Source organism: Prionailurus bengalensis, chromosome C1 (assembly GCF_016509475.1).
Source record: "Prionailurus bengalensis isolate Pbe53 chromosome C1, Fcat_Pben_1.1_paternal_pri, whole genome shotgun sequence".
NCBI lineage: Eukaryota > Metazoa > Chordata > Mammalia > Carnivora > Felidae > Prionailurus > Prionailurus bengalensis.
The window spans coordinates 6,458,805-6,486,132 of NC_057345.1; the positions used below are offsets into that span (position 1 = coordinate 6,458,805).

Consider the following 27,328-nt stretch of genomic DNA (forward strand, 5'->3'; position numbering starts at 1 on the left):
ATTCTTTGTGGGGCCTGCAGTGAGCTGTCAGCTCACTGCAGGCCCCCAGATGGCCCCCGGCCTTGATGACAGTGGGGCCCAGCCCCTTCCAGCTTCCCAGCCTTCCTGGAACCCTCTTGCCCAATATCCTGTGTGGTAATCAGGCCTGTTGGCCCCACACAGTTTTGCTGGCCACTGCCAAGTTCCTTCTGCTTTGCTCTCAATGCTCTACCTCTCGCGGAACCTTCATGAAAGAAAAAGCTGCTACAAGCTTTCTTCTCTGCAGTCAGAATCCCCTCTCCTGGGTGCTCTGCACTCTTCAGCAGAGGTGACCATGCATTCTCCTGTCCCTGCGGTGGGAGGAAGGTGGGCCTGGGGAAGGGGCGGAGCTAAGGTGCTCTGGGAGTAGGGATGGGGGGATCTACATCCGGGAGGTGGTCCTGGGTAGCCCTGCCTTAATTAGCCCGAGGTCACTCAGGACCTTCACTCTCAGGAAGGAGCAGGTGCCTCTCTAATGGCTGGGGCGCCACTAGGGGCCCTGACAGCCTGTAGGGCTGGGAGAAAGTAGGTACGAGGTTGCTGCAGGGTGAGGGTCAGATACTGCATGACACTGGCGAGGACGGGGGTAGAGGGCTCACATGCCATCGACTGGGTGCTGACAGAAGCAGCTGACCGTGTTATCTCACGTATCCACCTCACCACCGCCCTAGAGAAAAGGCCGTGCTCTCGTCGTCCCATTGTACAGACGAAGTAACTGAGCCTCCGGTTTGTGTCTTCAAGGTCGCACGGGTGTAAGCAGAGATTTGAAGCTGAACGTGGAGGCCCGGCAATAGCGTGCTCTCCGACCCCTATATCACGACTTCTGGGCTCTGAAAGCGAGACGGACCAAGCTGCTCATTGTACAGACGGAGAAGAGCGAGGCCCGAGGAGGCAAGTAACCTGTTCCAGGTCCGGCAGCTTCTGCCAGATGCTGGAGAGGACCCGGCCCCCCGGCTCCCAGGCTTCCTCCGCGACACCGCCACTTCCTTCCACTATTCGGGTGTCTCAGAGGGCAGCCCCTAAAGATGCACCGCAGAACCGCAGAACCCGGTGCGGGGGGGCGGCCGGCCGCTTGCCCGCCCACTTCACTCTGAAGTCCCGCCCTCTCTACGCTAACCAAGAAATCATCCGGGAGGCTCCGCCTCCCCCCACCCCTCGGTCGACCCCGAGCCGGGGGGCGTGGTCTCGCCTGCGCCTCCGCCTCTCGCCGGGGGCCTGACCGCGCGCGCGCGCGCGTGCCCCTGAGCCGGCCTGACCGCGCGGGCGCGCGCGCCGAGGCCGCGGTGGTCTGGGGCCCAAGCCCGCGGGGGCCCCCGCGCTCCCAGGCGGGCCGCGACTCGGGTGGGGCAGGGAAGGGGCGGCTGGGCCGGCCGACTTGGCCCCCCGGCTACGCTCGGCGAAACCAGAGCGCGCGGCGGCCGCGTGACGCGCACCTGTCGGGGCGGGCCGCGCCGCGCCTGCGGAAGAGGATGCGCGGGGCCCCGGCCTGGCCCGAGCCCGGCCCGCAGCGCCGCGCGCCCCGCGCCGCCGCCGACGTGTCCCGGAGAAGCGGCCGGCTCTGACGGGCGAGATGAAGTAAGCTGCCTCCCCCGCTTGGTCTCCGGCTCCTTCGGCCGCGGGCGTTGTTGACAGTCGGCCGGCGGCGGCGCGCTCGCGCCTGGCCGCGCCGGAGGTCGGTGCGGCGGCCCCGCGGCCCGGCCGCCTCGGGCTTTCGGCCGGGCAGCGTCTCCGCGGCCACCGCGCGCCCGCCCGCCCGCCGCTGCTCGCACTCCGGCGGGGGCTCAGCGCCGGCCCGAGTTGCCTCCCAGCCCCGCTTCCTCCAAATAAATTGTCCACTTCCTCCTCCGCAGAGCCCGTGGCGGCGGGGACCGGCCAGCCCCCTTGGCGGCTAGTTTGGAGGGGCCCACGGCGTCCCTTTCTCTAGGCTTTTCTGGAAGTCAGCCCGGTGAGAGGAGGAACCCCGTGCTTTCTTTCCCGAGATCAGCTTGATCTCCCTCCGGTTTCCATCAGCGTTTGCGACACACCCATCCAACGAAGAGTTTTCCAGAAGTAAACCTGTCCGCCTCTTTGAGAATCAGGTCACTTCAGCCTGAATGTTTGGTTGGAAATGAGAACTTCTGGAAAGGTCATAAACCTAAATTCTCTGCCCACCCGGCCGCCTGTCCTCCCAACGGGGCGCATGGCTCGTGGGAAGGTAGCGAATTAGGGGGAATTGGTGTCGAATGGGCAGATTTTCAGTTAGTTTCCACGTTCTCTGCCCTGATCGAAGGCGGATAGACGTTTTGAGTTTCTGAGGCTCATCTTTTGGTTAGTTTTAGGAACACTCGAGATAAATATGCTCCCTGCTTGGCATGAAGAGAGCTCATTCCTCAGACAGTAACTTTTCTTTGAGGTACGCGACTGCCCAACAAGTAACCCCTCTAGGCAGACATTCAAGTTATGTTTATACAAAGACCGGAGTTTACTAAGTTACTCTCGGGTCCGACAGTTTTAGGCCATCTGAAAGGGAAACCTCTAGGTCATCGGTGGCCGAGCCACTTCTGACTTTCTTGATGGAATTTGAGCAAGGTGAGGTGTCGCTGCATGGTGCAGCATTTCACGGTGGATTCTGCCAGAGAGACCCTAACCCGCGGGCAGAGCAGGAAGTGTCGTTTTGCTTTTTGCTGCCCAGGAAGTCCGGTTTTTGCTTTTTGAGAGCCTGGTGGCTCTTTGGGAGAGCTCTTACCACCATTGCCCTCTAAACTATTTTCACATCCGTGATCTTTTTTTTTTTTTTTTTGGGGCCCACTGTTAAAATGAGGTGGATGATCCGCATTTTGCAGCTGGGGTTCACGCCCCTATTCTTTGGGCTAGATTATAAATCCCTCAAGGGCTGGGCTGGGGACTTTGAAGCATTCTCTTTCTAGCATTCTCTTTCTTTGATTCCCGCCCCCCCCCCCCCCCCCCAGTGTGCCTGGAAGGTCATGAAAACGGTTGATGAGCCGTTTCTTGGTATGTCTTTTTTCTGTTGTGGGATGGTTAATTCATTTTGCGGCAGTTCCAAGAAACTGGCAAGAAAAGTACCTTTACTCACGATGCTGTTGGTTTCACAATGATAGAAACAAACATTTCTGGGGTGCTCACCGTCGGCTAACTCGTGCCAAGTGCTTTATGGGGATTGCCTCATCTTGTGCTTCTTATTGACTTGTTTGCCTTCCCCGTGGTTGAGACACGAGAGAGACAGACTGTTGGCACCACCGTTGAGCGCGTCTCCTAGAGGGGCAGAATCCGTGTCCGCACCAATGCGGTGTTTTAAATCCCACTGCTTGGGGTCGTAGTCACATGGTTTACTGGCACGTGGGACCTACGTGCTGAAGCCAGACTGCCCGTGTTTATAGCCGATCGCCTCTGAGCTGCCTGCCTTTCAGTAAGTTCTTTCCGCCGCCCTCCCCGTGCACCTCGGCTTCCCCTGTGCCCATTCTATAAATGGGCATAGTAATGGTACCAAGCTCCTGGGTTGTGGCAGGAATTTAAAAGCTTCGATGCATGTGAAGCTCTAGGATTCGGCATGTAGTTAGATGCTCTGTAAATGTTTCTTTTGTCATTACTGGTGTTGCTGCTGGGCCCGTGTACTGGGCCGTAGCGCTTGAAGTCACCAGTAGAGATTTCTTCCTTCGGGCCATCATTCTGATGCAGATAGCTCGCACACAGGCGACAGTGGTCTCCTACAGAATGGGATTTATTTGTCCATTCAGCACATATTTATAGTGCACCTTCTGTGTGCCAGGCCCTGTTTTGGATACTGAAGGTAATCAGCGAACAAAGCACAAAGCCCCCTGCCCCCGTTGGCACTTGCATTCTGACAGGGAGGGGCGGCAGGCAATAAAACAAATACGCTTTTCACAGACGGCGTATTAGAGAATGATACGCACTGCGGAGAGAACTAGATAGAGCAGGGGCTGAGGTGGAGGTGGGAGGTTTGCAGTTTGCCAGAGTCGCCTGAGAAAGGCTCACCGAGGTGACGTTTCAGCAAAGAATTCAAGTTAGCGAGGGAGTGAAGCATGTGGACATCTGCAGGGGAAAGTAGGTCAGGCAGAGCCAACGGTAAGTACAAAGGCCCTGAGGCAGGACGATGGGTGGCTGGAGCCTAGAGAGGGGCATAGTGGCAGAAGAGATCAAAGAGGTCATGGGTGGGGGGCCATAAAAAGGGCACCGAGGGCCATGTTCAGGAAAAGGCAGAAGAAACCGGAGGCCAATTAGGTGGTTCCTACAGGAACCCAGACAGGGGTGATGGTGGCTGGGACCAGAGTGGAGTGGTGGCAGGCGGGGGGTAGTTGTACTCTGGATTAATTTTGGTGATGGAAACTGTAGGATCTGCCGAGAGATTGGATGACCCCCAAAGTTTCTGGAAGGATAGGGTTACCATTTCTGGAGGCTGGAGAAGTGGAGCAGGTCAGGGGATAAGTCCCTTGAGTTTTGAACATAGTAAGTCTTGTAGACACCCAGTGAATGGTGTCGGAGTAGCAGTTGATTGTATGAGCCTGGAGTTGAGGGGCAGAAAACCCAGACTGGAGAGGCAGATTTGGTGTCCTATGTTGGTAAATGTGTAACAATTCTGCAGGGGTGGGGCTTGGGGAGGGGGGGCCCGATTTACAGCATTTGCCGGTATCTGTGGTGAAATATCCCTTCCCGGGCCGTTTCAAGCACCCCATCGTAGAATATCTTCACCTTACAGACGTAGTAGATGGAAACAATGTCAAGAACCCAGGTTAATAGTTAAATACAGTAAAATAGGAAATGGTAAACTGAAGGTATTTATTACCTTTGAATATAATTTTTTGGGTTATAAATTGGTGCGATTTGGTTTTAAAATTTTTTTGAGAGAGAGCAAAAATGCAAGTGGGGGAGGGGCAAAGAGAGAGGGGGAGCAGAGGATCCCAAGCGGGCTCTGTGCTGACAGCAGAGAGCCCAGCGTGGGGCTTGACCTCATGAACCATGAGATCTGGCCTGAGCCGAAGTCGGACACTTAACCGACTGAGCCCCCCAGGCGCCCTGATTTGGTCTTTAATTTAATGGCTGTGTTTAACAACTGGCTTGAAAAATTCCTAAAAATTCAGCAGGTGAATCTTGCGTGCAGGTACAGGGCGGCTCTAGCACACCTTTGGGTCATAGGGACCCAAGACCCCTGAGAAGGTGATAGGAATAAGGATTTTCTGAGAGCTGGGGAGGAAACTGGCCCCAGAGCCCGATCTTGCAACTCTTGTCCCTGACCCTTCCCAAGGGGCCCGGGAAGGGAGGAGTCGAGGCCGCAGAGTAGCTGAAGGGTTTGACTGGTTTGGGTGTGTCCTGTGCAGATGGGCCGGGACCGGGAGAGTTCGGGGAAAACACTGGGGTTAGTGACTGGAGAGGGCGCTGGGCCCCTCCCCTCGCACTCTGGTTAAAAATGATCTTTAGTTTGAACTCTTGTTTTACTCCCACACATTCTTTCAAAAATTCCAAACTCCTGGGCTATGATTTGAAGAAGACAGGCCCCTCCTTCCCGCTTGGCAAACAGAAGGTGGAGGTCAAAGGTGTCGATGTGGCACTGGGAGAGGGGACAAGGCCGCCGCAGCCACTGACCTTTACCTCTCCGCTCCTTGCCCCTGCCCCGTGTCTGCTGGGAATAGCAGACCAGTGCCACTCCCCCTGTGGTTTACCAGCAGCCACCCTGCCACCGGAGCGGGTCAGGCATAGCTGCGGGGCTGCGCCCCACACCCGCCTCTTTCGCTTGGGCAGAAACAAAGACCGGAAGCAGATTCTGATCCGGACCCCCAGGCCCGCCAAGTCGGTGTTCACAGCTTTGGGAGCGTTGGCAGAGCTGTTCTTCCAAAGGTGAACCGCCCAGGATGCCGGGCGGGAACCCCTCAGACCGGACTCGGGGGGCAGGACTGCGGACATGGGCCCAGCAGTCCTGACACCCAGACGAGCCTGTCTGGAGAAGGTCCTCTGCGCCTCCCTAGACGAGGCCCCGCGGCACCGCACGTGGTGGGGTAGTGTGTGTCTGGCAAGTATCTGAGTGTCATAAATGACACTGCATCCTTCACACACTTCGGTTAAAGCTTCAAGAGTCGGTTAAAGCTTCAAGAGTCTCGCCTTAGCTTCGGAAGGGCATGTGGTCATCAGCTCTTTGCTTCCCGTTTCAGCGCCCCTCTCCCCTCCCCCAAGGTGGGCACCCGGCTGCCCTACAGGAAGGCGGAGCTGGGGCCTCTCCCTGGTGAGAGAGGGGTTCTCTCCTTTCCTTGGAAAACCCGGGATTGGGGGGCAGCAGTCAAGTAGCGATCCTTCCGCTAAGTCTCTTCGTCTCGTAGGTGGGGCAGGGGGGCCTGGCCAGGACAGACGCCTCGGTGAGAGGTCATCGAGGTGGCGTGGTGATTCACGGCAGGAGCTGGAGAAGAACCACCACTCAGCCCAACACGCAGTCCCGCAGGCTGCCCTTCCTGCGCCGGAGCTCTGCAAATGAAACTTACTTTGAATGAAAGATACAAACGGTTCATGGCAGTATTAGCGGTTGGACTGTCACGTCCAGGCTTTTTGGCTCACTTCAGGTGTGTGATTTTAGGAGGCGCCTGTAGGCCCATTCCTCTTGGAGCAGGCAGAGAGGCAGTGGGAAGTGCTTCAAAAAACCCCGCAAAAGCCGAGCCATGCCGCGCGAGGGTGGTTTAGACCGTCGGTGGGTGTGTTGGAACCGTCTGGTATCCCTGTTGCCTCACCCCTGCTCCAGAGCTGGGGCCCTGTTCCTGACTTTGTTGGGCTTCGGGGATCCTGTTTATTTCCCTGTCGGGGCAGCAAGGAGGATGACCGTACTGGTCACTCTCTCCCTCCCCTCGGGGCCGGGCGTAAGGACCGGTCTGGGGAATGTGCCGTCAATGCCCGAGTTGGTTCCTCGGGGCTGCCTGCGGGGCTGAGCTCTGTAGCCGCTGAGCTGCGCAGTTCTGTCGGGCAGCGGTGGCATTATGCCCTCCCAGGAGCCAGGAAGCACCTGGCACTGAGCTAGGTTAGTTAATGTCCGCATAGGGCTTTGTCGCCTGCATCATCTCGGCTAATCGTCACAAGCCCCTCATTTAGTTCAGTGGTGTTAGCCCTGTTTTATAGTTAGGAAACGTGGACCCAAACTGACTAGGAGAGTTCATTAGATCACACAGCCAGGAGGTGGTCTTGAGCCCTGGTCCTCTGACCCAAATGCCACATTCTTCCACTTGACTGAGGAAGCCGTTCAGCACAGTGACTGGAGGCTCGGGCTTGGGGACACGACAGTTCTGCAGTCTTCTGGGCTTGGGGGAGAGGGACTGGTCCTTGGGGCTCCCTCACCTGCCCATCCAGGCTCTCTGAGGTTCCTGACTCCTCCTCTTGTCCCCGGCACTTGTCAGTCCAGAGCCCTGGCTCCGGGTGTGGGATCAGGAGCTCTGAAATGCAGCTCGCCAGCTGGAGGCTCCTCCTTCTCCAGGCTGTTCTCCGGGCTTCAGATTTCTCACCGCCTCTCTCCCGCACTGACCTTGCAGCTCTGTCTTCCCTCCAGACTGGCGATTGCCAGCCGAGAAGGAAATGCGTAAATGCATGAAGGGCCAAGGACAGGGATTGGGAAGCGGGAGAGGAAAGGCTGGTCGTGTGGCCCATCTGGTTCGGGAGTGAGTGCACAGGTTAAGGGAGAGTGCAAGGGGAAGGCTGGAGGCCTCGCAGCTGGTCTCTTTACCCTCCACATCAAGCTGAATAGTGGAAACGTCTGGTGTCCTGTAGATTCTGACGCACATCCTGTCGTTGGAGCCTCATCTTGGTTTGGCCGCTAACTGCAACCTCAAAAGAGACGAGGAGGAGGCAAAGGGAAAAGGGGGGGCTGGGGAGTGGGCTGTCAGAGGGTGGCCAGGTCCCTCTCAAGATGGGGGATGGTACAGGGATGCAGGAAGGTAAGGGGGCCGGGTATCGCCTCACACCTCCGTGTCCCTACCGTACAGCCAGACTCGAACCTCGTGGTGGAGGGTGTTGTTCACCCTTCATCCGGGAACACCAGCTGTCAGTCATCTTGGTTCCCTGTTCAGTGCTCCAGCGCCCCGGGCTGGGCCCCGTCGCCCCTTCGCCCCTTCGAGTTCTCAGAGCCGAGTAGCTGGCCACGCCTACTTTCCCCCCTCACTTCTCCCTTTCCCCCAAAGCACCGGCCTCGGTGGGAAATCGGAGAACGGGAGAGCCGCCGAGTAAGAATTGCACACAGTAAGCCCTACAACCTTGGTCAGAACAGAAGGCAAGTGAAAGCAGATCCTCCGGCGCATTCGTGGCGGGTCCGAGGCCTCTTGCCTTTCGTACGTGTCAGCGGCTTTAAGTTAGCCTGAAAAGCAGCCAAGACACGAGGGAGGATGCAGCACGCACTTGCTGTGTGTCAGCGCGGGGGCCAGAGAGCCTGGTGCCTGTTGGGCTCCCTCCTTCCTCACCTTCCTTCACCGTCTGAGCCTCAGCTTTTCTCTCTGCAAGAGGGAAACTATCACGGCACCCACTCCATTGGCTCTTTTGCCTGCCCTCAGTGGGATCTTATGCACGGAAGCGCTCCGTTCAGGGCCGCTGCTGTCATTAACATACCCTAGTGACACTTACATAGCGCTGGGGGGTGGTGGGCGGTGTCCTAAGCATCTGATAAATATTAACTCATTTTCTCCTTCTAATGACCCTGTGGTATAGGTCGCTGTCACCCCCATTTCAGATGAGGAACCCGAGGTTATGAGGGATTAAGTAATTGTCCAAGGTCAGACAGGGAGGAGTTGAGCTAGGATTCCACCTCGTTTGGTTCCAGAGTCCGTGTTGTTATTCACTGTGCCGTAGGAGATATTAGTAATCGTTCTGGGCCCGGAGCCCAGCAGACACGAGGGAAGCCAAGCGAGGAGTGACGGGGGTGATCCTGTCTTGTAGTTCCAGCCGTCACCCGAGGGCCGTCTACCATTCCCGAGCTCGTGGGCCTGGTGGCCTGTGCTCATGGATGAGGTTGGCGTCGATCTTCCAGTGGGCGGCTCCAAATCCCGCGGCAGCCCTGGGGGCCTCCCCGGAGCTTCCTGCGGCACCGCGGTCCGTCTCTAGCAACTGGCCTCCCCCCTCCCCGCGTACAGTCCCTGTTTACGGGGCAGGCTCCCTACGCACCAGCTTCCTGGCACAGAAGCCAAGTTGCTGAGGAGGGAGCAGCGGGGAAGCCGTGGGATTGTAACATTTTTCTGAGAAACGTGGTTGTTTCCTGCCAGGCAGGAAATGTTTGAGAGCCTGGAAGTGTGTTTACCTCCATGTCCCAGCCACCTGAACCATGTCTGATCTTTCCTTGTTCCTTGTCTGTCTCACCTCTGCCCAGGCACCCTGGCTGTTGGAAGATGCTCACAGTGGTGATGTGCATGGCCCTCCTGGGGTGCCTGCAGGCCCAGGAGCTCCGGGGACACGTCTCTGTCATCCTGCTGGGAGCAACCGGGGACCTGGCCAGGAAATACTTATGGCAGGGGCTGTTCCAGCTGTACCTGGATGAGGCGGGGAAGGACTACAGTTTCAGCTTCCATGGGGCTGCCCTGACGTCTACCAAGCAGGGCCAAGCGTTCATAGCCAAGGTCTTGGAGTCCCTCTCCTGCCCGGAGGACGTGGCACCCGACCGCTGCGCCGAACTCAAGGGCCAGTTCCAGCGGCTGAGTGCGTACCGCCACCTGGCGACGAGTGAGGACTATATGGCCCTGAGCAAGGACATTGAGGCACAGGTCCAACACGGGGGCCTCCGGGAGGCCGGCAGGATCTTCTACTTCTCGGTGCCACCCTTTGCCTATGCGGACATTGCCCGCAACATTAACAGCAGCTGCCGCCCGGGCCCGGGCGCCTGGCTGCGGGTTGTCCTCGAGAAGCCCTTCGGCCATGACCACCTCTCAGCCCAGCAGCTGGCCACGGAACTCGGGGGCTTTTTCCGAGAGGAGGAGATGTACCGGGTGGACCATTACCTGGGCAAGCAGGTGAGCTGCAGCCAGGAGTTGGAGTGAGCCGGGCGCGGGGAGACCCCACCGGCGGAGCCACACTGCTAAGGTGGGATTAGGTCTGAGCCGTCGTGAAATCCGAGGCGCCGTGGTCGTCCCGAGGGCGGGCAGGCGGCGACAGGCTGGAGGAGAAGCAGGGCGGCAAGGGGCAGGACTGCGTGGCCCTGGTCCGCCTGTCCAGCGCATTCTCGTCACTGCCCTGCATCGTCTACACGGGTGGCCCCAGGACTCTGGTGTTGGCCTGGCTTCCAGGGGGTCCCGGTGGGGAGATTAGAATTAACTTATTCCGCATCCGACTGCCTTTTTTCAGTATCCGTGTCTTCCTGAGTTCTGGTTTGAGCCGAAGGCTGGTAACAAGGTCTCGCACTGCGTAGGGACCCTAAGTCCATGTTCCTCAGCCGGGTTCTGTGGCGGAGCGTGGGGTGGCCTCCTGGGTGATGCAGGCTGGCTGGCCACTTCCCTCTGAGCAGGCCCTCGGAGCGCCTCTGGAACATCTCTCCCTAGAAACCCCAGCAGAGAGCACACAGCACGGCGCCCTCTGGTGCTGACCAGGCTGGTGAGCCCAGGGCCACGTGGGTGGGCACCTCATAGTTTTCCAGGACGGAGGCATTGCTTTCTGCCCAGCCCTGTTTGGAGCGGCAGCATCCCCAAAGAGTGGTCCTCAGACCAGTGTCTGACCTGGTGAGGTTTTCACCTGTTCCTGGGAAAATGAGAAAAGAATCTAAAGCTTTCCTTGCTCCATTTTTGGTGGTAAAAAGATCTCTTTCTTTTATTAAAAGTCGATGGTCATAGAAGATAAATAATCTGCAGTACTTTTTTCCTCGCAAAATAAAAAGCAGGTAACCCTGCGGAGGTCACTTACAAGTTTTTGGAGTGCGCGTAGAGCTGTGAGGCCCCAAAGCCCAGGGACTGTTGCATCCTGGGAGCGACTCCTCCGAGCAGAGGGTAGAGAAGCGTGGGCCCTTTCTGGGAGTCAGGATTCCTTCTTCACCCTGAGAACCAGCGCCCAACTGGCCTCCTTCCCCGGCAGGCCGTGGCTCAGATCCTGCCTTTCCGAGACCAGAACCGCAAGGCCTTGGACGGCCTCTGGAGCCGGCACCACGTGGAGCGGGTGGAGATCATCATGAAGGAGACCGTGGATGCCGAGGGTGAGTGAATGGCCCCCGCGCTCCGCGGCTCCCCGGCCTCCGCCGGCCCTGTGCCCGGTGAGATGGGAGGGCCGGGGGATCTGCCCAGCCTCTGCGCCCCGGCTGGTGCTTCTCGGAGGGAAGTTTCCGCCGGTATGTGTGGTGTTCCTGCGGGGCCTGCTGTGGCCCAGCTCTGGCCTGTGCTAACCCCCAGGGCAGAGCCCGCCCGGGCCTCGCTGCCCTTAGGGAACACAGGCTGGGTGAGTAAACTTGGCCTTTCGTGGCCAAGACCTTACGTGGGTTTGGTGGGGCCCGTCAGAGCTGCCCCAGGGCTGGAACCGGTGGTGCCCTGTGCCCAGATGCTTCTCCTCACCTCCTCCTCGCCTCCCGTCCCTCCTGTTCCTTCCCAGCTCGGCCATCACTTTCTCAGGGGGCCTTCTTGACGAGCTCCATTCCCCTCACGCCCTCGGAGTACCACGTGCCTCCTCGGTCCGCCCTCCAGTCTTTTCTGTGTCCTGTCCGGGTCCAGTGTGCCTCTCCCACCGGACCGAGGGGGTCAGGTGCCTCCTTTCAGGCTCCTGGCGTGCACGTCACAAGCGCTGAACGAATAATGAATGAGCAGCGTTGACCGGGGAGCCTCCGGCCTGTCTCTGCTGGGTGACCTCAGCACATCACTCCCCTCAGCTGCGAGATGGGCGGGCCATATAGAAGAGCGCTGCGGAGGCTCTGCGGAGTGCTGGCGTTCTGTGACTCCCTCCACTTTTTTGAGCCTTGACTGTATTATGGTCAGAGCAGCGGTTCTCAGCCAAGACCATAAAAGCTAATTCTTCTTGTGTCCGTCCCCCCCAGTGGCCATCTGAGGTGGGTCCTATTATTATTAGCTTCCACTTACGGATGCGGTTTGGTGATGTGCCCAAGAACACGCGGCAGGAAGCGGTGGGGACAGGTCCTTGGGGTGAGAGGTCTGGCTTTGGCACCCAGGCTCCGTAGCGGTGCGTCTAGCTCATCCCGCTGGCTGCCGTCTGCGGGGCCGAGGCCACTGTCCTTGGCCCACGGTGTGCCCCTGGGCAGAGAGGAGGGCAGACCCCTCGGGCCTGGCTGGGGGTCCAGGAGGTCTGTCTCCTGTTTGCCTGTTTCTCTTTTCCTTTCTCCTTCCCTTGGTTACTCTCTCCAGCTTCCCTCCTTTCCTCTTCAAACATGTATCTGGTGCTGGAGGCTCCGCGTGAGGGCCGTGAGGCACAGCCTCTGCCCCCCCGACACCTCTCGCTGGGGGGAGAGGGTCTATTAGGACAGACTCCGAAATGACTGATGCAGGCCGACAGTGCCGTGGGAGGCGGGCAGGAGCGGGGGTGCCGGGCTGGGGCAGTCGGGCAGGGCCCCGTGAACCCAGCCTCTGAGGGCGTTGCCGTCCTCGAGCGGAGCCGGGTTTCTCCATTCCGGAGCCCCTGTCGGGACACTGACCCTCTCCCCGCCGCATTGAGCCTTCGTGGGCCTCGGGAACCCGCCCCAGCGTTTCCGTTATTTCCCGTTCTGTCCTCAGCAGGGGCTCAGGCTGTGGGTCACCTCCTTGTGCCGCTGTGTGTCCGCCGCGCTCGTGGGGGTGCGGGCTGGGCCCGGCTCTTGCTTCACCGGCAGGGAGCTGAACTTCAGATCTGGTGCTGAGGGCGTGGGATGGTGACAGGGTGCCGCCGTCACCTTCTGCAGCCCAGCACCAGCCTCTGCCCAGACTTGGCTCAGCCACCGGCAGGGCCGGGACACCGGGACGCCTCCCCCGCTTCTGAGGCCCCTTCCTGTGCCCACCCTGCGCTGGGGAGGAGCGGTGATGGCTGGGGTTACCAGCTGGCACCATCGCCCCGTATCCCTTCCAACCTTCCACCGCATTTCCCTTTCGATACCTGAGGTCACTTGCAGGTCTCTTTGCGGGATCCCTAGGGAGCCAGGGGCTGAGCAAACCAGAGGCCTGCTTACCCAGCAAAGATACTTTTGGGTTTTGGAGAAAGGAAAAGAGAAGGCAAGGCACAAAGGCAGACAGAGGCCCGGGCAGGACTGTTTGCCAAAGCACGGCCGGAGGCGGGGAGAATCTAGGTTCGGACAGTACCAGACAGCCGCGGCCCAGGAGGGTGGGCACGGTGGCCCTGCCGTCAAGGCTGCCGCGTGGGACCAAGGCCCAGGCCCAGCAGCCTCAGGACGTGGGTTCAGAGGGGAAGGGGGTGCTGCTGCCACGCCCCAGAGCACAAGGCTTTTGCCCTCAGCTGGGCCCTGTGCCTTCAGCCCAGAGGCGCAGAGACACAGGGCAGGGCAGGCAACTGGGGTGGGAGGGGGGGGAAGGGGGGATTCTATACCCGCCCCCCCAGGTTCTCTAACCCATAAGGGTGTGGCCTGCCCCGTCCTCATCAGAGATGCCATCCTGGGGGTTGGATCTCCCTGGTCGGCCTGTCCGCCCACCAGTCGCCGTCACACTAGTTCAGGCTGGAGAGAGAGGACAGGAGACGTGGGCCCCGAGGCTGTGCCCCCGTGGCCAGTGAGTCCCGTGGCCAGCACATCTGGGCCTTGGCCGTGCCTTCCGCAGTCGGGATGGGAAGCGGGCAGGGGGAGGGAGGGGCTGGCCTCCTGCTGGAGGTCACCGTGCCTTGCCGTGGGTCCTCGTGGGTGGCCGGCCAGCTGCTACGGTGGGACTGAGGGCGGCCTGGGAGCTTCCAAGGTGGGATTCAGAGCGCAGCAGTCGGCGTCAGGCTTCAGAAGGCCAAAGTGCAGGGGCGGTCTCCCCTCACGGGGGGCAGGTGGCGTTTCAGCTGTGCGGCGTGGGGAGCCTCCGGGGTGGCCCAGCTCCGGGACCCTCAGGGATGGCAGGCTACACTGCCATTCCAGTGCTGCACGCCGGGCCTGGGCCCTGGAAAGGGACTTCTGAGTGGCAAGGTCGTTTGGGTGTCCCGTCCCCGCCCCTCCCCCGCTGCTGGGCCCCAGTCCAGTCATCCGAGTGGTTGAGGCTGGCTTCCCCAGCTCCCTCTCTCCTTGGCCCTTGAGTGGCTCTCTCCTTCCCTGCCGCAGCCTCTGGCCCAGAGGAGTCTGCTGCAGTGTGAAGGCTGCCGCACAGGCAGGAGGGAGAGAGTGAGAAGGGGAGGAGGAGAGGAAAAGCACTTCCTTCCCTGGCCCCAGGGCCCCCTCCCCAGTCGCACCCAAGGTGCCCCGCCCCCTCAGAGCCACAGAAAGCCTGGGGGGCCGGATCTCCTGAAGCAGCACCATGGGCTATACAAGGAGTGACCTTGGCTGTGTGGAGATGACCCCTGCTGGCCCTCATGGTGGCCGCCGGGAGGCTCTGCTGAAGGGAGGGCTGCGTCATTGATGGCCCGAGGGACAGCCGTCCAGACCGGGCTGCCCTTTATTCTGGGGGCTCCGGGATGGGATCCAAGTTCTGTGGCACCTCAGAACCCAAGCTTCTCACCCCTGTGCCTGTGGCGCAGTCCGTGCAGGCCCTTGGCAGTTGGCCTTATTGCCAGGATGTGCTCAGGGCATCTCCGCGCCCCTCTGCTGCCCTGCTTTCCCCTCTTGGTGGAAGGTTTTTCTTTCCTTTTCTTTCCTTTTCTTTTCTTTTCTTTTCTTTTCTTTTCTTTTTATTTATGTATGTATGGATGGATGTATAGATGTATGTATGTGTTTATTTATTTATTTATTTATTTATTTATTTATTTATTTTAAGATTATTTATTTTGAGAGAGAAAGCAAGCAGGGGAGGGGCGGAGAGAGAGGGAGAATCCCAAGCAGGCTCTGCTCTGTCAGCTCAGAGCCCGACGTGGGGCTTGATCCCATGAACCGTGAGATCATGACCTGAGCCGAAATCAAGAGTCAGACGCTGAACTGATGGAGCCACCCAGGCGGGCAGAAAGAGGGACACTTCGCGAGGGTGCCGTAACTGCCCCTGGCAGGGAGGGTTCCAACCACCCGTTCCCACACCGGGGAAAGGAGCACAGGGCACGCTGACCTCTGAGGGTTGGAGTGGCCATTCAGTGCCCCTCACGCAGGGACCGAGGCAGCCTGGGTCCTCCCAGGTGTGCACCAGCTGTCCTGCCCTCCAGCCCCGGGCCCCCCTTTCTGCAGGGCCATCTGCAAGGTGAGCTCAGGGCGGCTGGCAGGCCTCCTGACCGGGGAGAGCGCCGGCAGACCTGCTCTCTCCTTGGCCCTCCCTCCTCTTTATTTTTAGTTCTCCCCGAAGGTACGGGTGGGGATCACGGCTAGCTTTCAGTTTTGTGGTTCTTAAATCTGTGTTTTCCCGGGAAAATCTGGATCTCCCGCAGCGTGGAGGCAGTGGGGAGGGGGATTGCGGTCCCCGTTCTGACGGGTGCGATCCTCGGCACATCTCTGAATGACGATGACGATCTCTGTTGCCTCTCTCTTGGGGTTGTTTGGAGGCTTAAATGAAATCACATACATGGAAATGCTTTACCAGTGGAAATGCTGCTCTCCTTGCAAGTCGTCAAGGAGAGGAGGCTGCCTCTCTCTCTGGGGCTCCCTGGGACTCGCACGTGACTCGTGCCGGGTTACGCGAACACCCGTAGTTGGTCTGTGATACTCCTTTACGTCCAGCCTTCGCCTGGTTCATCTCTCTGTCACATATGGATGTGAACATGTGTTTCAGCTTCCACCTGTCAACAATCTGTAGAGTGTATACCTTGTAGTAACTATTTCTGTGAAATTTCGGTTTCTGTCACAGAATATGGATTGCTGTGTTCTTAGGCATTTCACTTTTTGCTATTTATTTACTTTTACTTTTAATTTTTTTAACATTTCTTTATTTTTGAGACACACACACACACACACACACACACACACAATGCAAGCAGGGGAGGGGCAGAGACAGAGGGAGACCCAGAATCCGAAGCAGGCTCCAGGCTCCGAGCCGTCAGCACAGAGCCCGACGCGGGGCTCGAACCCACGAACCGTGAGCCAAAGTCGGATGCCTCGCCGACTGAGCCACCCAGGCGCCCCCTTTTTGCTAGTTTAAATAGTACTTTGCAGGCTTTAAAAATTAAGATATAATTCATATATTATAAAATCTACCCTTTTAAAGTGTACAATTCAGTAGCTTTTAATTTATTCACAAAATTGTTTGACCGCCGTCATCCTAGAACACTTATGAGCCTTAAAAAAAATATTTTTTCCTTTGAGTGTACTTCTGAAGTGGAATTACTAGCCAAATGGTGGAAACTACGTTACAGCTCATTACATCTCATGAGACCGTTTTCCAGAACGTATCCAACAGTGGTGTTCGGACCTCGTGTTCCTGCAGCTTTGCCTGCATTGGTGCCAGTGTCCCTCCCGTCCTCGCCGGTGTGGTGGGCCTGTGGGAGCTTTTTTCAAGCACATGGGACACAGCTTGTCTCGCCTGCCGTGGGATGCTGCCCCCCGAGGGTCTGAGGGGTAGCCCGGCTGAGGGGCAAAGCGGTGGGTCTCCCGCGCTTGTGACCTTGTGATCCTGGGTAGCGCTGGCCTTGAGCCGTTTGGAAGCCAGGTTTGTGGTCTTGGTCCTAGTTGTCCAACCCGGTTGAGCTTTTTTCTGTCCTTATTCAGACACCAGTGGGTTTTTAACCCTCGACTTTTGATCTAGGAAAGGATACCAGGAGTGAATAGAGATCGTTTTCAGGAAGAATCAGTCCACAGTAACTGGTGGAAAACCGGAGTGGTTGGCATCCGCAGGGGAGCTGGTGCCCCGGCTGGACCCCTGTCCTGCGGTCGGCCGTGTGGTCTGTCCCGGAAAGGCGGTTCCGAAAAGGCAGAGCTTAACCGGGAGGGGCTGCAAGTCTCCGGGCGGTGCTAAACACGGCCGCCCCTGAAGCTTGAAATTAAGGAATAAAGGAAGCTCTCTTTTACACAGCGGGTAGTAAGCGTGTGAAGTGCATTCTCCCCGGCCTTGAGAGAGGATAAAAATAGGAAGAGGGCTACTGAGGGATTTGCTAAACTAATGAATGGTAAACAGATAACAGGGCCCTCGAAGGACTCTGCTGTGTTCCCTCCATCAACAATTCATCTGTTCTCCAAGCTTTAACTATCCTCTTTATACCCTTAAACCTGTAATCCATTCATTGCAGGGCGCACATTTTTGGGGGAATATTTGAACATCTCTGAAGTTGCATTCGCCGTTGACGGGGCACCATAGCTGACGTGGTTGGCAGCCCGTCTCTTTCTCAGCGGTAGTAAAACCGTGATGCTCTTGCCGTCGTCGGCATTTTGGACTTGATGAGATCCAACATGTCTCTGGCACCCATCGCCCACCCAAGCTCTAGTCTTAAACCTCCAGCTGTCTTCTTGATATTTGCACCAAACGTCACCACTTTCAGACTCAGCAGATTCAGAACTTAAGCCGCCGTCGAACTTTTCTCAGGAAGCACCACTTGCGTTGTCTAACTTCCTTATCTCCAAACGGTGACTGTTCTCTGCATTGCCGGCTGCTCGTCCGTCTTCTGCAGCTCCTATAATAATAAAAATACCAGCCGGTATCTCCCGGCACTTCCCGTGTGCTGGGCTCCGTTCCCAGCCTCGTAGATGTGTTAACTCGTTAATGCTCGCAGCAGCCCTGCGAGGGAGGGATGGGACTGTCCCTCTTTTATGTGTGAGACAGAGCAGCTCTCGTGGGGCTGCAGGGCTGAAAGATGGCAGAACAGGTGTTCGAACCCATACCTCCTGGTTCCACGGACCCCACTCCGGAGCCAGTCACCATGAAGCATGTACTCCTCCCCCGAATAACGTCTTTGTCTTTCCCGTTACGTCATCTGCCCTAGCCCTGCTTCCTTGCCTTAACTGCCCTGAACGCTGCTGCCTTGTCGGACCAGTCCCCTTCCCTGAAAGTTTGTCTCGCAGGTAGACCGGAGACGGCCTGATTGTCCCACGGCGCCTCTGTGACGGTTCTCCTTCCTGCTCTCACACTTATTTGAAAGGGTCGGATTTGACATACAATTCACATGTCAGACAATGCGCCCATTTAAAGTATCCAGGGCGGTGGATTTGTCAATTTGAGAGCATTTTCCACCCCCCAAGGAACCCCTGTGCCCCTTATCCTCATCCACATGCCCCTACCCCACGCGGTCACGAATCTGCTTTCCGTGTCTACGGAGCTGCCTCTTCTGGACATTTCGTATAAATGGAACCACACAACGGGTGGCCTTTCGTGTTTAGCTTCTTTCTCCGAGTGACGTGTTTTCAGGGTGCAGCCACGTTGCAGTATGTACCGAGACTTCATTTCTTTTTTATCGTGAATGATAAAATTTTACGTGTCCACCGGTGGATGGACGTCTGGGTGGCTGCCTCTTCTCGGCGATTGTGATAATGCTGCCGTGAACGTCCGCGTACAAGTGTTTGTGTGGGCGTGTGTTTTCACTGCTCTTGGGTGCACACGTAGGAGTGAAATTGGTGGAGCCTACGGTGATTCTGCTTAACTGGTTGTGGTCAGGAACTGTTGATAGCTCCTCAGACCTCTCAGTCTAGCGTCCAAGGCCCCTTCTGTCTGCTCTCGCTCGATTTCTGCTGTTCCGAGTCACAGACTGGCTGCTTCTGCCAGGCCGGGCTTGCGTCGTCGTATGAACCGTGTGTTGGGGCCTCCGTGGCCCGGCCCCAGCAGGCATCGGGTCCCTGACCTTTGACCTAGATCCATGCTTCCAGAGCCCGGCTCAGGTGGCTTCCTCCGCTCCACTCCTGAAATCCGCTGGTGCTCATGCCATTCAGCCCCCTCCCGAGTTGCACGTTCACCTGTATGGTTGTTAAAAACTGGGAGTGGTAGGAAGTTAAAAAGGAGGAGTGTGCGTGGTAAGAATTGCGGGCTCCGGAGCTAACAGCCCAAGTCTGATTGCATTTGTACCTCTTTGTCAGCTCTGTGGCCTTGGACGAGTTACCTGACTTCTCTGAACCTTCGTTTCCTTGTATTTTTAAAATTAAAATGTGTATTTTTAAAAAATGTGTATTTATTTTTGGGCAGGGCAGAGAGAGAGGGGGACACAGGATTCGAAGCGGGCTCTGCGCTGACCGCAGAGCACCCTGTGTGGGGCTCGAACTCACGAGCTGCGAGATCACGACCTGAGCCCGAAGTCGGACGCTCAACTGACTGAGCCACCCACGTGTCCCTTAAAACTTGTATTTTAAAAGTAAGACCTGCTTATATATCAGTATTGTGAGGAGTAAAGGGACTGATGAACACTGTTATTCTATAGTTACTATCTGTTCTTGATGTCCTTCTTCTCAGCCGTATCGTAAGAACTTTGAAGACCAGAGCCCTGTGGGGCTGGAGGAGCCCAGGCACCGTTTCAGCGGGGGGGGGGGGGGGGGGGGGGGGGCACTTTGGGCATTTCGGTTGGCACAGCTGGGCTGGATTCTCCCACCCTTTCAGGGCTTAGCGTGGCCAGGGTTGCACCCTCAAGTTCTGGCCGAGAGCAAGAGTCAGACTCCTGCCCCTGAGGACAGAGGTGCCTTCTGGCCAGCAGGCTCCTGGGTCCATTTCTTGCCCCGCGACACAGGTGCTCCGTCGGACGTGGCACATTGGGCTGAATTCAGGGCATGTTCCGCCAGTCATGGCCTGGCCCTCCTCGCTGCCCAGCTGGCGGGAGCACGTGCCACGAGCCCGGTTGGGGCAGGTGGTTCAGGACTGGTGCCGAGGACCCTGGGTGGCCCCTGTGAGGGAGCGTGCGGGGCCAGCCAGGTCTGAATTAGGGGCCATTCTTTTTGCTTGTTTGAATTCAATATTAACTAGATCAAAAAGAATTCATACTAAATATACGTAGGACGTGTAAGAACTATGATATAACACATCGAGTGTACCCACCAAGCCGTTTTTTCAAAAGTCTATTTATTTTTGAAAGAGAGGGAGAGTGAGCAGGGGAGGGGCAGAGAGAGAGGGAGACACAGGATCTGGAGCAAGCTCCGGATTCCGAGCTGTCAGCACAGAGCCTGACATGGGGCTCAAACCCACAAACCGTGAGATCGTGACCTGAGCTGAAGTCAGATACTTAACCAACTGAGCCACCTAGGCGCCCCCCAACCAAGCCATTTAAAAAATTTTTTTAAGTTTATTTACTCAGAGAGAGAGAGAGCACAAGTGGGAGGGGAGCAGAGAGAGAGGGAGAGAGAATCCCAAGCAGGCTGATGTGGGGCTTGAACTCACAAACGCTGAGATCATGACCTGAGCTGAAGTTGGCTACTTAGCCGACTGAGCCACCCAGGCGCCCTGTTTTTAAAAAGAGCTTTATTGTGTCTTTCCCCAAATTCTGTCCCATTTCCTCCCCTTCACTCTTCCAGATCTGGGGTAGGTTACTGTCTTCGTTGTTTGTGGGTAAGTCTGATTCCGTAAACAATATATTGTTTTATCCTGAAGGAGAGGCATACCGTGTGCGTGTGTGTGTGTGTGTGTGTGTGTGTGTGTGATTGTGTGTGAGTGTGGGTCTTTCTGCCCCTTTATCCTGCACTCAGGATAGTCTCGTCAGATCTGTCTTCTCATGACTGACTCTTTTCAGATGTTTCTTATCCATAAAACCCATCCGTTGAATTTCTGACTTCCAACCGTACTTTTCGTTTGTTGATGTTGTGTTTATACTAGTCATCTCCTAGCCTGTTTTCAAAATTTTTATTTTATCAAAGCAGTCCTGTTTCTTCCTCTTGACGTGATACCTTTGCAATTGATTCGTGATGACGTGTAGATGTCCGTTTTCTCTGCTGCCCGGTGTCCCGTGGGTGCGGCTGCGGGGACGTGTCGGGTGCGAGGCCAGCGGCAGTGAGCGGACGGGTGCGGCGCCTACTCTGCGGGAGCTCCTGTGCGTGGCAGGGGGAGAGACGGACGGGCACTGAGGCAGTCAGCGGGGCTTGCGGAAGACAGGGCCCCCGGACACCCCCGGGGGTACAGGCCAAGGGGTCAGTACAACCCTCCAGAAGCCGAGACTTGTAGGGCATTAGGAGTTGCCGGGCAAAAGAAGCAATCCTGAGTTCTAGATGATTCACACAAAGCCTTTGACGGACGATTGCCCCTCCTGCCGTGATGGCAGACTCTCTCTGTCCAAGGCTCTGAACCGGCCTGGGCGTTGGCCGGTCGGCGGAATATGAACCATGCCGTGTGAGGGGTTGTGCATTTGAATCCGAAGCTCTACGCCTGTTGGGTTGTGTGTATCCGAGGCACCGATAATCAGACCTCGTGCTGCGTCCGGAGGATATTGTGGAGTCGACCGTGGGCTCGGCCAGCTCCCGACTCTGCTGGGACGAGCCCTAGATGGCTGGCTCTTCCCTCCGGCGTGGAACAGAGATAATCGTGGGCGCTGCCCCTCGGGAGCCTGTGGGCAGGCGGGGGGCTGCCGCCGCGGGGCTCGGTGTTGTCCGTGTCGCTCTCCTTCACCCTCACTGTCACCCTGTCCACCTGCCAACTCGGCGTCCTCCCCTGGATGTCTTAGTCTTCAATACACCCAGGGGAACTCATGGCTTCCCCTCCGCCAGACTGTTCCTCTCCCCGTGGCCCCCTACCGCTGCCCGTCCTTGGCTCAGGCCCCCAACCTAGCAGTTCTCTTGTGCCTGCCCCCAGCGGTCAGCAGGTCCCGTCACTTCTGCCCCCAGAACAGATCGTCCACTCCCTCGGCTCCTCTGCTGCTCCATCAGCCCCGGCCTGGTTGCCTTTCCGCTGGGACAACCGCAGAGCCTCCTCCTTGGCCTCCTTGGCCTGCACCATTCTCCCCGCGGTGGGCCAGGATCTTGTCTCTTCCTGCATCATTCTCCCCACCCGACTCCTCTGAATGTAGACCCACGTGCCACCAGCCCCTGCCCTCCTGGCCTCTCCGTCTTGCTCACCTTCCGTTAGGCCCTCCCAGCCGAGCTCTTTCCCGCCTCGGGCTGTCTGCGCCCGAAGGCTTCCTCGCCAGTCTTTCCCTGCTTTTGGCAGTGCTGACTCTCCTGCCCTCAGAGGACCCGCCCTTTGCCCTCTTCTGACTCTCTGTCTGTAATTCCTTCGTTGACTTATTTTTTCCTCCCTCCCACCGAAAGCTGAGGACAGGGACCTCCTCGGCCCCTGCACCCTGCCTGGCACATTTGTGCCCTTGGTAACGGGGTGGCACCTGTTAGCCCCACTTAATGGCGGGACGCAGGGACAGACCCAGGGGTCGGGTAACGCCCAGGACCACGCTAGCAGGCGGCAGCCAGAGCCCAGAGCCCAGGCGCTCGCCTCGATGCTGCAGCCTCCTGCGGCGCCAGACCTCCCTCCCAGCTGACGCCTGGGGAGGGTCGGGAGTCCGGCCACAGATCTGCAGGTGAATGCAGTCTGGCCTTCTCCGGGACCAGACCCTTCCCCGTGCAGATTCCCGGGAAGGCCCAAAGGTTTGACAGCTTCACTTGGAGTGTTCAGAGACACCCTCTTTCCTTCTCTTAATTGAGATTTGCTCTGACATAAGTCATGTTTGGAAGTTCTACGGGCTGGGGGATGAAGACGGCAGGGGCAGGCGGCAGGGGCCGGGGGCCAGGTGTGCCTTGGGGAAGTCTGGCACGTTGCCCTCTTGTTTTTTTTTTTTTTTTAAGTTTATTCATTTTGAGAGAGAGAGTGAGCATGAGTGGGGAAGGGGTGGAGAGAGAGGAAGACAGAGAACCCCAAGCAGGCTCCACACTGCCAGTGCACAGCCCATCGCGGGGCTCGATCCCTGTGAGAGTGTGACCTGAGCTGAAACGAAGAGTCGGACGCTCAGCCGACGAAGCCCCCCCCCCCCCCCCCCCCGCCGCCGCCCCCATCACCGGGCGCCCCGCTGACTGTTCCTTACAGCCTCTGATTCGTCTCTGCTGTACAGGCCGCACCAGCTTCTACGAGGAGTACGGCGTCATTCGCGACGTGCTCCAGAACCACCTGACCGAGGTCCTCACCCTCGTGGCCATGGAGCTGCCCCACAACATCAGCAGCTCAGAGTCTGTGCTCCAGCACAAGCTCCGGGCCTTCCGGGCTCTGCGGGGCCTGCAGAGGGGCAGCGCCGTCCTGGGCCAGTACCGGGCATACAGCGAGCAGGTGCGCAGAGAGCAGCAGAAGCCGGACAGCTTCCGCAGCCTGACGCCGACCTTCGCAGGTGGGCTCGGGGGCCGGGCGTGGGCAGCCGCCGCCGGGGGCAGCTTTCCAGGCTCAAACACGCTTCGCTTTGGGTTGGAAGGGACCTCGGGTGGGGTGTTCACGAGGGTGCTTGTCGGCAAGGAGGAGATTCCTTTGCCTCTCCGGCCTCCCCCGTCTTAAAGTGGTAGATCACCTGTTGGGTCCGTGTGGGGGTAGGGCACCCGGTAGTCATCTCGGTTTGGGCCACGTCCGCACACACCCGCGGGGCTCTCTGAGCCGGGTTCAGACCCGGCCCCCCCTTACGCCCAGCCCCCAGTGAGGCTGCGGTTGTGTCCGGGCCCAGCCCGGGCCCCCTCCAGCAGGCAGCCACCCTGCAGCTCAGACAGATGTCCACCGGCGACGTCCCGTGGACAGTTCCACGGGCCCAGAGCGTTCCTGGAGAGGGCTGGCTCCCTAACGCTGCGGGCAGTAAACTCCACTACAAGAGCAGTGGCTGTTTATTGGGCACTTACGACGTGCCAGGCACTTCTTGTACGTTGCCTCGTTAAATCCTCGCATGCACAAACCCGCAAGGCAGGTACGATTATCATCCCCATTTAAAGGTCAGGAAATGAGAGGCTCGGTGAGGGTGGCACAGACTTGCCCAGGGTCGTGCAGAGAGGGGACTTGGGAAAGCCAGGCTAGGAACACGAGTCGGGAGCACGCTCAGCTTCTGGTCTTACGGCCGTGACGGCGCCCTGCAGGCCCCTTCACCCGCACACCACCCTGCCTCAGGTACTCCCGGGTGCTCTGCGGACTGGAGGGAAGCGTTCCTTCCCGGCAGGAGTCGGGGTTGGCCCGACCTCGCCCCCACCGTGAGACTTTGGTTGTCTCTCAGGGGGACTGGGACTCTAGGGTACCTCACTCACGGAGGTGGGAGTCCGAGATGGCCCAGAGGCTGCATTTTGAGCGCTGGCTGGCAGGAGAAGATGCTGGAAAGGGTGAGCATAGCAAGGTCACGGGTGCTCCACAGGCTGCCTGCAGGAGGGGGCAGCAAGGAGAAGGGCTGGCGGAGGTGAGGAAGGGAAGGCCGGCGCCCCGGGAAGTCCTCGGTTCTCTGTGCCAGAGCGTGAGCCCTGCCGTCCCCTGTCACCTCAGGCGTCCTCGTTCACATGGACAACCTTCGCTGGGAGGGCGTCCCTTTCATCCTGATGTCCGGCAAAGCCTTGGATGAGAGAGTGGGCTACGTTCGCGTCTTGTTCAGGAACCAGGCTTACTGTGTCCAGAACGACGAACGCTGGGTCGCCGACCAGAGCCAGTGCCTCCCTCGGCAGGTCGTCTTCTACATCGGACACGGTGAGCTGGGCAGCCCTGCCGTGCTGGTCAGTCGGAACCTGTTCAGGCCCTCCCTGCCCTCCGAGAGCTGGAAGGAGCTGGGGGCCCGGCCGGGGCTCCGCCTCTTCGGCCGCCCACTGTCCGATTTCTACGCCTACCGCCCCGTGAGGGAGCAGGACGCCTACTCCGTCCTCATATCTCTCATCTTCCACGGCCGAAAGGACTCCTTCGTCACCACGGAGAACCTGCTGGCCTCCTGGGGCTTCTGGACCCCCCTGCTGGACAGCCTGGCCCACGAGGTCCCGCGCCTCTACCCGGGAGGCGCTGAGAACGGGCACCTGTTGGACTTCGAGTTCGGCGGCGCCCAGCTGGGCTTCTCGCAGCAGCCGCCGGAGCGGCTGGTGCCGGGGCCCGGCCCCGCGCCGATGCCCAGCGGCTTCCAGGTTCTCAAGGCCAAGTACCGAGAGAGCCCGCTGATCTCGGCCTGGCCCGAGGAGCTGATCGCGAAGCTGGCCGACGACATCGAGGCCACGGCCGTGCGGGCCGTGCGGCGCTTTGGCACGTTCCACCTGGCGCTGTCCGGCGGCTCGAGCCCCGTGCCCCTGTTCCAGCAGCTGGCCACCAGGCACTACGGCTTCCCCTGGGCCCACACGCACCTGTGGCTGGCGGACGAGCGCTGCGTCCCGCTCTGGGACCCCGAGTCCAACTTCCAGCACCTGCAGACCCACCTGCTCCAGCACATCAGGGTCCCCTACTACAACATTCACCCCATGCCCGTGCATCTGCACCAGCGGCTGTGCGCCGAGGAGGACCAGGGCGCCCAGACGTACGCCAGCGAGATCTCGGCCCTGGTGGCCAACAGCAGCTTCGACCTGGTGCTGCTGGGCATGGGCGCGGACGGGCACACGGCCTCCCTCTTCCCGCAGTCGCCCAGCGGCCTGGACGGCGAGCAGCTGGTCGTGCTGACCGAGAGCCCCTCCAGGCCGTTCCAGCGCATGAGCCTCAGCCTGCCCCTCATCAACCGCGCCAGGAAGGTGGCGGTCCTGGTCATGGGCAGGGTGAAGCGTGAGATCACCATGCTGGTGAGCCGCGTGGGCCACGAGCCCAAGAAATGGCCCATTTCAGGCGTCCTGCCTAGTTCCGGCCAGCTGGTTTGGTACATGGACTATGAGGCGTTTCTGGGATGAGGGCCCCAGCGGCCTCTGCTCAGTCCCGCTCTCGCTCTCCCCGTACTGTCCCCTCTCCTCTGTCCTGCCACCTGCCCTGGCTGCCCGGAACCCGATGCCTCAGGGTTAGGCCGCCAGGGAGGAAAGGACGAGGCCTTATCCCAATCCCTTTGACGGTCCCTGTCTAGTTGTGGTGGGTAGACACAGATGCAAGGAAAAAACGGAGTTTCTGCTCTCGAGAAGTTCCCGGTCCTGTTCAGGAGAGAAGTATCCACCTTAAGAGCATACCTGTGGCCTTTCCCCATGAACACCAGCAGCACAGAACCGGGCAGGGGGGAAGGCTCCCAACTCCGGCAAGAATGCCGTGATCAGGTTAACCCAGGAAGGCTTCCCGGAGGGGGTGATCCTTGAGCTGGCTCCCATGGAGACAGACTATGGATGGTAGAGAGAGGGGACACAGGTGTCCACCGGGTGCAGAGCCCACGCAGAGCAGGTTGCCGGGAACTGTCCGGAGACCTCGAGTTGGCCGAGTCCCCGTTTCTTCTGTGCCCTCCTCCCCTTCTTCCCGAGCCTCTGACATTTAGCCTTCTGTTCTGGCCTCTTGGTGGCTGTCTCTCCTGCGCCCTCTGGGTTCCCTTCCTCTCGGTTCTGACTCTGACGGTGGTGGGGTCTTTTCTCATGGCTCGGTCTCTCTGCTGCCCCCCAGAGGGGTGAAGGATGGTAGTGTTACACAGCAACAAACACAAGGAGGTTAAAAGGTCCCAGAAATGTCGCGGCTTTCTCTGCGTGGGGGAGGTCCCCGCCTGCTCTCCCTCCTCCAGCCGGCCCCCTGCCCCCTTCGCGATGCACGGTGCGCAGAGACGATTCGGCCCTTCCAGGGATCCCTCACTTGTGAGGGTCCTCTGTACCGTGGGGGACTTCCGGTGGGCGTTTCCACTCTCAGTATACCCTCGAGCTTTACCAGGAAAGATCCAGTTAAGTCTTTCTCTGATGGTGACACATCATATGTGGGGAGAGACCCCATGCAAACGGTCTCCACCATCCAGGTGCTCTGACCTGACCAGACGGGAGTCAGGCCCCCTTGGTGGGGCAGCTGCGGCCTTCTCGGGGGGGACACGGCGGGTTCGCGGGGCCACGGGGGGCGGGGGGGAGGGGGCAGGCGTCCCACCGACTGTGCTCCCTCCCGGTGGATGATGCCGGATGGAGCGACCTACTTGCTGTCCACCGGCCCCTCCCGCTAACACGCTGTGAAAGAGCTGGGAAAAGAAATAGGCAGCTTCTCTTTAAGAGGAGGGTGGCTGCTCTGTTCCTGGTCAGCGGCGGGTCAGTAATGCCCGTTTTTCCGAAACCCCCAAGGTTCCGGCCGGGGGAGGGCGGGGGAGGGGGGCGGCGGTGAGTCTGAAATTCTTTTAAAAAATATTCTCACATATTGAATTTTTATTCCAGCTTCCCGCAGAGTCATGCCCCCAAGACAGGACTGTAAAGGAATGAGACCGATGTGTCTGTGACTGCTGTCTTGTTTTAAAGTCACACGTTGCGTCCGGTGTGGGTGCCCCGCAGAGAGCTTTCCTGGGGGAGGAGGAGCCCGGCCAAATCTATTTCTCTACTTTTGATTGTTTACGCTTTCTTCAAGGCGATGGATTTAAAAGAATTCTGGTCTCGCTTTGA

General features: G+C 58.7%; 1 protein-coding gene across 5 annotated transcripts; it reads left to right on the forward strand.

Moving 5' to 3' along the window:
- H6PD (hexose-6-phosphate dehydrogenase/glucose 1-dehydrogenase) lies at positions 1 to 27,328 on the forward strand. 5 transcript variants are annotated; one of them, XM_043573722.1, is made up of 7 exons: positions 178 to 307; positions 760 to 909; positions 9,356 to 9,992; positions 11,044 to 11,161; positions 22,930 to 23,199; positions 24,318 to 25,576; positions 27,107 to 27,328. In XM_043573722.1, exons 1-7 carry the CDS (start codon positions 228 to 230, stop codon positions 27,149 to 27,151), a joined length of 2,559 nt encoding a protein of 852 aa, XP_043429657.1. In that variant the 5' UTR covers positions 178 to 227; the 3' UTR covers positions 27,152 to 27,328. The 5 variants fall into 5 exon arrangements, with proteins under 5 accessions (XP_043429656.1, XP_043429657.1, XP_043429659.1 ...); XM_043573721.1 differs by having other exon boundaries at positions 1 to 307; positions 24,318 to 27,328; XM_043573724.1 differs by lacking the exon at positions 178 to 307 and adding an exon at positions 445 to 547 and having other exon boundaries at positions 24,318 to 27,328.